The sequence below is a fragment of the Sphaerodactylus townsendi genome, linkage group LG17, assembly GCF_021028975.2.
Source record: "Sphaerodactylus townsendi isolate TG3544 linkage group LG17, MPM_Stown_v2.3, whole genome shotgun sequence".
NCBI classification, from domain to species: domain Eukaryota; kingdom Metazoa; phylum Chordata; class Lepidosauria; order Squamata; family Sphaerodactylidae; genus Sphaerodactylus; species Sphaerodactylus townsendi.
Genome location: NC_059441.1, coordinates 20,013,922 through 20,026,828, shown reverse-complemented (window position 1 = coordinate 20,026,828; position 12,907 = coordinate 20,013,922). Strand labels below are relative to the sequence as shown.

The window sequence follows — 12,907 nt, the reverse complement described above, 5'->3', positions numbered from 1 at the left end:
TTGGCGTAAGTATTAATTACCGTTTCAGCGTACCCAGATGGCTCATAATCGACTATCCTGGGAGGCGTTCACTGAAGACATCCCTAAAATTAGATGTAGACCCAGGGATCACAAACATCTTTATTGTTGGCCTTCCCAGAGACCGTCCCACATCAAGAGAACTTAAGTTGGTTGTGCTAATTTCAGTCCTATCACCTTTTCAGGTCTCCGACTCTGCCTTGGGTAACTATCACCTTTCATCCCTCACTTCCTGTTCATGCAGAGTTGCGTTGTTGCCTTTGGTATGTTTTGAATTCTAGGTCGCAAATACTCGGAGTCAGGTTGCCCTAGTTGGGGAACACCACAATTGTAAACCAAGCTGCTTGAGAACGGGGTACTTTTCTTTTTCTTCTAAGTGGCTGAACACTGACAGAGTTGTAGATTTTCCAGGTAATGTGTTGCTAGGAAATGTTTGCGCTGAATTTCTCTGCTAGCGAAAAAGAGGAGCAAAATGTAATATGCAAAGATTGCATACCCTGTCTGAACGAGAATTACGGTGAGCTAAAGTGCCGTTCAGAGAGCCAGTGTGGGGCAGCGGTTAAGGTGTCGAACTAAGATCTCGGGAACCCAGGTTCAAATCCCCGCTCTGCCATCAAAACTTGGGCCAGCTATAGGCCCCTTCCGCACATGCAGAATAACGCACATTCAGTCCACTTTCACAATTGTTTGAAAGTGGATTTTGCTGTTCCGCACAGTAAAATTCAGCTTCAAAGTGGATTGAAAGTGCATTATTCTGCATGTGCGGAAGGGCCCATATACTCTCAGCCCCAACCCTTGCTAGTATTTTGATGGGAGACCTCTAAGGAATACCAGGGTCGCGACATGGAGGCAGGCAATAGCAAACCACCTCTCAGTGTCTCTTGCTTTGAAAACCTCACCGGGGGTTGCTGTAAGTCAACTGTAACTTGACAGTAAAAAAAGAAGCATTATTCATGCAAACGTATTTAAACAAGACTTAAATATTTGTAATTCTCTCTGCGTCGCAGTGAGGTTCGCCTGCAACCTACAGGAGTCGATCTCTCGCTATCTTTAGATTTTACTAGGCATTGGAAGCGATACGGAGCAGCTGCCCCCACGGCACATCTCCCCCTCTGTTCCAGCAAAATCTGCTTTCTGCATAATATGGTGATGATGATACCGCACCATATGTTCGACCACCCCTGGATCGCTGGCTGTCGACAGCAGGGGCAGTGAAACCTACAGCCTTATGTTGCCCTGAATTGTCTCTCATAGGGTCTGTCCACTCCCGAAACAAGCAGTATGGGAAATGGCTCTTCCCGGGTTGCGGTACAGCCTGCCCGTGCTCAGATACTGCTGCAGACGGTCCATCTGTATGCACAGAACGTGATTCCCCACCCACTACCGAGATTATAAACCCTGAGATTTAGGATTAATCCTTGTAAATGCAGCCATCGCTGACAGCTTCTGCCATCTAGGAAAGCAAGATTGGAGGTTGGAAATGATACCTCTTAAATGAAATGTTGTGAAGGCAGAGGCGTATCTAGGGAAAATGCAGCCCGGTGCAAAATCTGAGTTTTCACCTCCCTCCCCCCCCCCCACTCCCCTATGGGCAACCACCCTCCCCCACCACAACCAAACAATGTTTTTTCTCACCAGTTCATCTCTTGTCTTGAAGTCAGTGTATGGACCTGGGAGGGAAGGAGTGTGTGGGGGAGCGATTTAAATAGCTGTAGCCCGGGGACATTTCACCCCATATGTCCCCCTGGGGGGTACACCCCTGCGTGAAGGGAGGCTGAAGGGTTGGGGTCAGAGTTCACGGGAATCTTGTATTCCCCACGGATCGAGTTTGAGACGGGCCAGTGTGCCAAAGCAAGAAAGTCCCATTTTGTGAGCTGGCCTGGTACAGAAAGCCATCATGGCGTGGTGTCTAATTTGGTGTCTTTTGCATGTCTCTGTTGCGTGGCATTTACTTGCATCGGTTGCACTGCCGAATACAATGAAGTTAATTTGACTACTTGATTAGCTGCTCCGTACAGCTTAATTTTTCAAAAACATACACACCCCATTCTAACTCCTTTTCTGAAAGTGCGCAGAATATTCAGTAGTATCCTAGTTGTGTCCTGTTTTTCTGTCCTAGGAGAAACTGGTAACCGGCTAAGCTGGTGCCCAGTCTGGTTTTTCTGGTTTTCCTTTGTGTGGTATTTTTCATCTCTGTGCTCTTTTTCTTCCTGTTTTTGTGTTCTTGTTTTTTTCCCCCCTCCCCTGTGATGTCATTGTTGGGATCAAAGCCTATTCAAGGTGCATTATTCACTTTTGACCACTGTGTCCGATTCAGTGGTTTTGGACTAGCTACCTTCAGGGACACCTTGCTATAATGATTGACCTGTCTGAACTCCCTTGAGCAAGTTAGTTCCATGGAAGTTTTTGCCTTGGAGAATACTCTGGAACACGTTCTAGGTCAGCTATTCAGTTGGGGTAGCTTGCTGGTCATGGCTGTTTGGTTTTATTGTCCTAAGAGAACAGGATGAACATTGAAGAACATGAGTAATGTTCCCTCAGCTGGATAAGAACTTCCCTGCTGGGTTAGACCTGAAGTCTATTTAATCCAGCAGGCGTGCTTTCCCCCCACAGTAGCTAACCAGGTGCCAGATGAGAAACCTATAATCATGCCATGAAGGTTGCAATCTTCTCCCAAAACCCTTACTGGGCAGTAGTGCTGAGTGGCTGTTCCAGAATCATAGAATTGGAAATGGCCCCAGAGTCAGCGTGGTGTTGTGGTTAAGAGCAGGTGGATTCTAATCTGGAGAACCGGGTTTGATTCCCCACTCCTCCACCTGAGTGGCAGAGGCTTATCTGGTGAACCAGATGTGTTTCCACACTCCTAAATTCCTGCTGGGTGACCTTGGGCTAGTCACAGTTCTTTGGAACTGTCTGAGCCCCACCTACCTCACAAGGGCTGCTGCGGCTGCTGCTGCTGCTGCTGCTGCTCCTCCTCCTCCTCCTCCTCCTCCTCCTCCTCCTCCTCTTCCTCTTAATCCAATCTCCTGGTCAGTATAGGAAACCAACGTTAGGGCTTTCTGAACTTGGTGGCTCTCCAGCCCTACTTAAAGACCTCCAGCAAGAAAGACCTAACCTCCCCCCTAAGTAGTTGGTTCCATTGCTGAACTCTCCTTACCATTACAAAAGCTAGATATGAATCCAGTAGCGACAAGATACTTCCAAGGTATCAAGAGTCGAATTTTCAACACATCTAAGAAAGTATCTGATGAGGGGAGTTTTTGACTCTGGAAGCCAGATGCTACTGGACTCAAGCCTTGCTCTTTTACGGCAGAGCAACATGGCTGTCCACCTGACATTATCACCGGGAATTTTTCTCCTAATGTGCAATTGAAGTAACTTAAAAGCCATTAGATCTGTTGTAACCTTCTGGAACCGCTGTTCGTGAAAATTCTGTTTACCCATTGTGGCTAACAGCCATTGATAACGCCGTTCTTCCATGGGCCCCTTCCGCACATCCGGAATAATGCGCTTTCAATCCACTTTCCATGCACTTTGCAGCTAGATTTTACTGTGCGGAATAGCAACATCCACTTGCAAACAATTGTGAAAGCACATTGAAAATGCATTATTCTGCATGTGTGGAAGGGGCCATGGATTTATATAGTATTTTTTAAAAAACCATAAAACAGTGGTAATTGCTACACCAGTCTATCTATGAGAGGAGTTTATCTCCCATCAACGATGTGTTCTTTGAGGAACATGATGTTCCTGGGAATACCATTGCATTTAGTTGACTCTTCCTCTTCCTGCATCAACGGCAGCAAGAAATACAGAACATTTGCGTGCTTATTCAGAAACAAGTTCCAGTTAGTGCAGCGGGACTTCCTGAAAATTATGACGAGAAATATACTCCTTATTGCTACCATGGTGAAATTAACTGGCTTTCCTAACACACGGGGTGTTAAGTTTATGGACAGCAGAAACCCTTGATAGAGTATTTAGACAAAACAAGAAAAAATAAATGGATGACTACCGTTTTTGAAGGTGAAAGACTGTTAAAACATGAACCAGTCGAGAAACGTGAGATTGTCCTCAGTAATGACACTGAAGACTTCATTTTATCTAAGGAACAAATGCTAAAAATTGCATTTAGGGTTAACGTTTGATGCAGAAGAAACTGGGAATCTTTGTGGAATAAGTACTTTCAATTTTGGTGATCCCCCACCCCCCACCCCCACCCCCTGTGTGTGTTTTTGGTGTTGGAAAGATTTCAAAGTACGGATGAAATGTTCATCCAGAAAGAGGGGGGGAAACGAAACAGGGTGTATAGCTTGTAGTATTCTGTGACCTTAGCTGGATGGATGGATATCTTTCTCAGAATATTTAACCATTAATGAGTATATTATTGTTGTTGTTGTTGTTGTTGTTGTTATTAATTTGATTTAATATACCGCCCTATCCCCGAAGGGCTCAGGGCGGTGTACAATATAAAATATCACATATACAAATATGCATACAATTTAAAACAATTATAGCCTAGGACATTATGTCCTAAACAGTTACATCCTAAAACAGTGTCCCACGAAACCCGTATACAACCCTTCCAAAAAAGAATAATGGGCCCCGATGGTGTTAGGGACCCATGTAAAGCAGAGGGGGAGGGGGGGCAGGGCACTGAGCATTTTCTTTGTATCCAGACCCTAGCAAGTGTTCTTCCAGTTACAGACACAGTGTTCACTCATTTATCTAGGCCCATATGCTCTTTCAGCACTTCTGCTCCCTGGCTGATATCTGCTGTTTCTTAGACCAGTTTTTTAGCAGTAGGTTCACCGCTTCATTCATTGAACCTGTGAAGATTACGCAATTTGCACAGCATTTCTTTCTTGCAGCGAAAAAGCAGAAAAGTCAGAGTGCAGCTTTAGAGAATTCAATTTTGGTGCTTTTCCACCTTTATGATCAAGCATGGATACAACTCTGCTCTCTTCCACATAAAGATGATAGTAGATTGTATATTCCATAGAACAAAGCATGCTGGACCTTCTTTGTTGTAGAGCGTGCCGCCTGGGTTCTAGTGCCTACCTAGCCCTGCTCCCCACATCTGTTTGAAAGTTTGAAAATAAAAATACATTTTGGCATAAATGCTCTTGTATCAAAGTACCATGTTCAATAATGCAGAAAATAATGGTTTTGACTGAGACGGCGTGTAGAAATGACAGATAATTCTCACATTCTATATATATATATGGTCTGAGATCAGGGCGGTCTGAGGTCAGGGCGGACAGCAGGCACAAGCATGGTCAGGCAGTCTGAGAGGTCAGGGCGGGAACAGGCGTGGTCAGAAAGGCCAATTTTTTTAAAAAAAGAAATAAAATGCAAACTAAAAAACTAAAAGTAGATCAAAATTTGTTAAAGAGTAAACAAACCGAGCAGTGAAAAACCATTGATAAGAGGAGAGACGTTAAGATTTGGAGGATAAAACCATCTTGTTATCATTTTCCCATGTTTCCCATTCAGTGTCTGCTTTGTGGGCAAAAAAACGTTAAGTATTGTCGAAGGCTTTCACAGCCGGATTCAACTGGTTGTGGTGGGTTTTCCAGGCTGTGTGGCCGTGGTCTGGTGAATCTTGTTCCTAACATTTCTCCTGCATCTGTGGCTGGCATCTTCAGAGGTGTATCACAGAGGGAAGTCTGTTACACACAGACGTAATGTTTTTTTGTTTTTGTTTACAAAAATGTAATGTTTCTTGGAGTACTGAAACGTCTGTCTCCTCAAGCATCTTTTTCTTATATTTTTTGGTGACTGAGATCAGGGTATTTCACAACCTTCTCAACCTTACTTTAGCATGAGGTTAAATATTTAATTTAAAATATACACCCAATCCTATTTGCATAGTTTATCATTCTTACCAGTTCTGCAGAATTTCATCAGATCACCTTTCTGTAGAAAAGAGGGCTGTATTTTTTTCAGAACTCTGAACACACCTTCCTGAGATCAGTGTTCTCTGGGAAGGGGTAAATCGTAAGGAATTGTGGGTAATTTGGGGTAAAAAGTTTACTCCAGTTTCAAAACTCCGCAGTTGCTTCATACAGCTTGTTTTATTCTTTTTGCTTATGAAAAGGATACTAGGCTATAAGTTATTGTACTTTAGCATGTACTCTAGCAGCAGTGGCATAGTGGTTAAGAGCAGGTGTACTCTAATCTGGAGGAACCAGGTTTGATTTCCTGCTCTGCCGCCTGAGCTGTGAGGCTTATCTGGGGAATTCGGATTAGTCTGTACACTCCAACACACGCCAGCTGGGTGACCTTATTCTGAGCTCTCTCAGCCCCACCTACCTCACAGGGTGTTTGTTGTGAGAGGGGAAGGGAAAGGAGTTTGTAAACCTCTTTGAGTCTTCTATAGGAGAGAAAGGGGGCTTATAAATCCAAACTCCTCCTCCTCCTCCTCCTCCTCTTCTTCTTCTTCTTCTTCTTCTTCTTCTTCTTCTTCTTCTTCTTCTTCTAGATGCTTATCCTAAAAGTTTTTAAAGTGTTTTTAAAGTTTATAATGTTATTTTATACTTATTTATTGTATTATATTGAATTGTTCTATTTATTGTATGGTTTTGTTTTTATTGCTTTTATCTGTAAGCTGCTCTGAGTCCTCCTGGGAGAAATGGTGGGGTATAAATACAAACAAACAAACAATAAATAAATAAATAAATAAATGTGGGGGGGGGAGGCATATAAGTCCCTTTCTGTAAATGTTTTGCTAAAAATAATAGAACTATTAAGCCAGCTATCCACAAACTATAAAGAACCAGAGAAGAATTCCACTCGGAAAAGATGGTAAAAGTTTATACTTAAGCTGGGATGAAGAGTCTTGGAAGTAACCGTTGCTCTGAATTCACTGAATCTCTCTTATCTTTTTTATCTGGTCCCTAGAAAAGGAAAATGGCTCAAGAAACCAACCATAGTCAAGTGCCTATGCTTTGTTCCACTGGATGTGGATTTTACGGCAACCCCCGTACGAACGGCATGTGTTCGGTATGCTACAAAGAACATCTTCAACGGCAGAACGGTAGTAACGGTAGAATTAGCCCCTCAGGTAAGCACAAATCCTACAGGTTGTCCGGCTTGGCTCCCTCTTTCAGGTGCACAGGTTTTTGGCAAAGGGCTTTTTTGATAGCCCAGAGCAGTTGTGATTTTTTTGCCCCCTCTCAACCCCGGTTCATATGTAAGAAATCCCAGTCTAATCTACTTTCTTCCTTCCTCTCGCAGCTAATTGGAGAGAGAAAGGGAAAGAAAGAGTGTGTATCTATGTGTGTGTTTGGCCGCAAGGATGACTGATTGTATGGGACCTGTAGTATCACAGTATGAACTATGATTCAGCTCTAAACGAACAGCGTGCAAAAAAAAAAAAAAAAAGAACAGCGCTAACACCATTTTAAAAATCAGTATAATTATAGCAAGTGTCGTTCTCGCAGCTCGTGTTTATTTGTGGCAAAGTATAATCAGCTGCATGTGATAAAAAAAATAAATACGAGATCTATTTGTCAGCAAAGGTGGGAAAGGAAGGCGTATATAAAATTGAGGGTGAGGGACCAGGGCGGGGCGAAAGACTGGAAGCAAAAGTGATAAGCAGGTATGATAAGCAGGTGCTTCACTTACCTCCCACTCCCAAAGCCCCTTCCGCACATGCAGAATAATACACTTTCAATCCACTTTCACAATTGTTGACAAGTGGATTTTGCTATTCCGCACAGTAATATCCAGTTGCGAAGTGCATTGAAAGTGCATTGTAAGGGCCCTAGGTCCTGGGATTGTTTTTTGAAGTCTGAGCAAGATCTCTGGTCTGAAGGGCGCAGAACCAAGCCCTGTCACGGACATCTTTACGCTGCCAAATGCTGCCTTAATGCTGCTGCTTTTTCTTTCAGCCTCTTCTGTTAATAGTCTCCCCGAGTCTTTACCCATTCAGTGCACTGAAGGCAATATCCAGGAAGCTCCATCAACACTAGATTCGACACCCCTGCCGCCTATGCATCCAAGGTAAAATCAGCTAATGCCACTGAGTTAAAAAAAAAATCTGTGTCTCTGTTGTGTCTTAGGCACCTTCTGCACATGCAGAATAATGCACTTTCAATCCACTTCCACAATAGTTTGCGAGTGGATTTTGCTATTCTGCACAATAAAATCCAACTGCAGAGTGCATTGAAAGTGGATTGAAAGTGCATTATTCTGCATGTGCGGAAGGGGTCTTTCTTTCTGTCACGGCCTTGGGACCCTACATTTGGAAGTGGGGTGGTAATTTCATAAAGCCCTCTTAGGCCCCTTCTGCACATGCAGAATAATGCACTTTCTTTTTTTAAACAAACTTTATTAATTAAACGGGAAAAAAGAAAACAAACAAAAAGACTAAACATAATATAGTTATAATCTCTTGTCCCTATTTGGGCAAGTACATCAGCAAAGTTTCAAGTTTATAAACAGTTAAACAATGAAGCTATCACATCTAATATTGATTATTAAAATAGAAGATAGAGGAAGAAGAAAGTGTGGAAAATTAGAGTAGAGAGAAGGAATAAGATGATAAGAAGAGGAAAAGAGAGAAGGATGGAGAAAAGAATATAAAAGTTAAAAAAAGAATGTAAAAATCCACATTGCTGCTGTGCAGAATAGCAAAGCCCACTCGCAAATAATTGTGAAAGTGGACTGAAAGTGTATTATTCTGCATGTGCGGAAGGGGCCTTGAATTGTTATTTGCATCATGCTGGAAAGATGTTGACATTGTCACCGTGAGTGAAGTCTGGATAAAGCAGGAGCAACCAGTCCTTCCATCCTTCCTGAGGTGTTTTTCCAAGGAAATCTTGGCTGGCGGGGTGGTGGAGTACTAATTTGGTAGGGGAGGAGGGGAAGAATATATATTTAATATAGGGCTGGAGTACCAGCTAGAGGGCTGAGCCAATGTGGGTAACGTGTTGTATGGTGACTCCACGTTGTGGCATGGAGAGAAACACATTTTATGGGGGCAAGGCTCTGAAGATGCAGGCAAAAAAGTTAGCAGCTAAAGCTTCCGTACCACGGCCACACAGCCCGGAAACCCCACCTCAGTCTGTCTCACTAGGATCTGAGAGATGCCGATTCGAACCCCCACTTTGCCATGGAAGCTTTGTGAGCTAGTGATACAGTACCAATATAACCTACTTCAAACAGTAGTTTTGTTCTTTTCTTTTCTTTTATTTCATTTCTATCCCTCCCTTTTCCCGGCCTGAGCTCCAGGCAGCTAACAACAATACAATACCATGTACAACGTGAGGATAAAATACAGTGAATTGTGTAAGAGCTGAGCGTTCCTTAAGCCCCTTCCGCACTTGCAGAATAATGCACTTTCAATCCACTTCCACAATTGTTTGCAAGTGGATTTTACTATTCCGCTCAATCAAATCCAGCTGCTGAGTGCATTGAAAGTAGATTGAAAGGGCATTGTTCTGCATGTGCAGAAGGGGTCTTAGTAAAGCACTGAGGACTTTTTACTTTTTCCAGAGGAAGGGTGTGGGAGGGGGCATCAACAGTCCCCTGCTGGCATGAACGAGACCTGGTGACCACTTGTAGACCAAGTTGGGAAGGGGTAGGAGTCCAGGAGGTGGGAGAGTGCATCAGCAAGCGGGTTGCTCTTTTCCGGGAAGAAGTTCAGGGCAAAGTTAAACTGGGCAAAAAAGTCGGCCCACTGTAGTTGCTTGGTGGAGAGCCTGCTGGAAGATTTAAGGAAAGCTAGGTTCTTGTGATCTGTCCACACCTCGAACGGTAGGAGGGCCCCCTCAAGCCAGTGACGCCAGGCAGATAGAGCGTGGCGAATGGCGCTCGTCTCCTTACCACCCACGGTCCAATTCAGTTCCGCCCCCGTAAACTTGTGGGACAGGAATGCGCAGGCATGGAGTTTCCCATCCTCCCCCTGTTGGAATAAGGCAGCCCCTAAGGCCATGTCCGATGCGTCTACGTGCACTATGTTTGTTGGGGTCAGCGTGGACCAGGATCGGCTCGGAGCTGAAAGCAGTTTTAAGGGTTTAGAATGCGGCTTGGCAATTTAGGGACCAGACAATGGGAGCCCCCAGCCGCCCTCTGCTCGGACCCGTCCCTTTCGTGCGGAGGAGGTCAGTGAGGGGGAGTGTGATGGACACAAAGTCGGGTATGAAATCCTTGTAGTAATTAACAAAGCCGAGGAAAGATTGTAGGTGTCTGCAGCTGCGAGGGATCGGCCCGTCGACCACTGCTTGGACTTTGGCAGGGTCCATTTCCACCCTCCGCCCTGAGATCCGATACCCCAGGAAGTCCACCCGTTCCTTATGGAAGTCGCATTTGGAGAGTTTGGCGTAAAGTTCGCTGTCGATGAGGCGGCGGAGTACCTCGCGCACCAAAGTGATGTGCGAAGGCATATTGTCCAAGTAGATCAGGACATCGTCCAAGTACACCACAACTCCCTTGAATAGTAGGTCATGAAGGGCCTCGTTAATGACATTCATGAACACCCCGGGGCCCCCGCTCAATTTGAAAGGCATCATGAGGTACTCAAACTGACCCAGGGGGGTGTTGAAGGTGGTGAGATGTTCGTGTCCTTCCACGATGTGTACCCGGAAGTATGCCTCTCTCAAGTCCAGCTTGGTAAATACTTGCCCCTTCAATAGGTGGCCCAGCCGATCCTTGATCAATGGGAGGTGGTATTTATTAGTCCAAGAGACTGCATTTAGGCCCCGGTAATCTGTGCAGAGCCACAGGGACCCATCCTTCTTCTTCCGGAACAATACTGGTGCCCCCATGTGCGATGCAGTTGGCCTGATGAATCCCCTGGCCAGGTTCTTATCGATAAAGTCCCGCAAGGCATCAAGGTCTCTGGGGCTCATTTGGTATATTTTTCCCTTTGGGAGTTACACCACCTGGATCAGTTCGATGGAGCAATCGGTGCTCCGGTGAGGTGGGAGCCTGTCGCGCTCATCCTCATCGAACACTTTTGCCAAATCTTGGTAGTGAGAGGGTAGGCCGGGGGGGGGGGGGGAGGTACATGCCGCCGATATGGATTCAGCTGGAGGCAGGCTGGCCGGTTGGGTGTCAGAGGGGAGTCAGCCGGGAATGCGGACCTGGTGCTCCGACCACTTGATGACTGGGTCGTGCTGGGTCAGCCAAGGCATGCCAAGGACTAGGGGGAAGCTGCCCAATTTAGCCACTATAAATTGGCGACGTTCAGTGAGTCCCACAAAAGAGATGGTCACCGGCTCCAACTTGTGCGTGGCTAGCGTCCCCCCCAAAAGGGAGCCGTCCATCTGCTCAAACCAGATGGGTTTTTTTAGCTCAACCAGTCGGAGGCCAAGTGCCTCAATGAGGTCGGGGTGAAGTAGGCACCGTGAGCACCCAGAGTCAATTAGGGCATCGGAGCGGGTAGTCACAGGGGAACCCAGGACTGAGAGGGCGACGAAAACTACCACTGGCTTAGTGGCAAGCGCACTCACCCGCGATTTAGCGCCTGTGGGTGCGACCTGGCACTCGGCACTCCTCAGGCCAGGTCGTTGTCGTTTCCCGCCAGCTCATCGCAGTCTTGGGCCACCAAGTCCTCAGAGTCGCTCGAATATATTTCTGAGGTGCTCTGGGCAGAGGCCACCGGGGCGTCGATGGTACGCAGATGGGAAGGGTCTTTTGAAGACCTTGCTGGGTCCCCGGGTGGTGGCGGGTATCTCCCGGAGAGGCTGCTTGTGGGTGGCGGTTTGGGCACATTGTGGCATAATGCCCATCCTTCCCACAGTGGAGGCAGAGACCCAAACGGCGTCAGTGGGCACGGCTGGTGTCTGGGGGCCCCACCCGGGGAGACTCTTTGTCTGTGGGTTGTAGTGGTGGGCGAGTTGGGGGGCGTTGGGCACGATTCCAGCGTTGCTCCGATTGCTCAACCTGTCGGATCCACAGTTCGGCATCGCCTGCCCTCTTAATCCAGTCCATCAGGATTGGGGGTCCCCGTGGATCAGGCTCCACTGCAGCACCTTGGGGTGAAGGGTGTTCTTGAATAGTTGCAAAAGGACCATCTCGGGTCAGCCTTGCAGGCGGCTGGCTAGTCAGCGGAATTCCGCAGGGAAGTTGCTGACCGAACAGTTCCCCTGTTGGTCGCTGAAGTGCAGCTCGGGCCTTCTCCTCCGCCAGGGGGTCTTCGAATCTGCGGCGTAGGGCAAGGAGGAATTGTTCGAGGTCGTGGATCTCTGGCACGTCCTCTTCCACCAGGCCGACGAGCCAGTTTGCGGCTTCTCCTCGAAGTCGGGTCCCAATTTCGAACACCCTGTCGCGGTCAGATTTGAAGCCATCTCCGTGGATCTCCATGTATGAACCGACCTGGATGAGGAAGAAAGCCAGTTCGCTGGGATCCCCGTTGAACTTGATTTTTAAGCCCTTCCGGGGGCCCCTTCCGCAGTCAGTTGTCGGTTGGGGTCCAGCTGCGGCCGGCTCGCTGTCCCTCTGGTGGGGTCCGCAGTGCCAGGCAAGGTTGCTGAGCTGTAGGTTGTAGAGTGCGCAGCTCACCTCTCAACTCTTCGTTCTCCGTTGCTGGGCCCTTATCTGTAGTGGGGGCCTCTGAGGTTGCTCGCGTCTCGCTTCATTCTGTCATCAGGTAGGCCACTTGGCTCTGCAGGGTTGAAAGGTCCACTTTTAGTTGGTCCCGCTCTCGGGTGACCTCCTTATTGTGTAACCACAGTGCTTAAAAGGCTCGTTGTTGATCGCTTGTTCTTCCATCCCGTCTACGGAGTCGTCTACGGCCGCCATCGTGTAGGTTCGCCTCAGCTCCGTAGCATCGCATAGGGAACCAACTCCTGCCCAAGATGCACGCCGTGCGCAGCTCTCCCCCACCCGTCCCGGTGTGGGTCGCCCGGCCAGGGTCCCTCTGCCTACTGGGGAGAGTCCA

At 46.9% G+C, this 12,907-nt stretch overlaps 1 protein-coding gene across 1 annotated transcript in view; it reads left to right on the top strand.

The window, feature by feature from the left end:
* The window catches only part of ZFAND6 (zinc finger AN1-type containing 6), a 62,341-nt gene that overhangs the window by 27,431 nt on the left and 22,003 nt on the right, over positions 1-12,907 (top strand). The window contains 2 exon segments of the mRNA XM_048481643.1: positions 6,922-7,084; positions 7,914-8,025. Of these exon segments, the coding sequence (XP_048337600.1) occupies positions 6,931-7,084; positions 7,914-8,025 (266 nt within the window). The 5' untranslated portion in view covers positions 6,922-6,930.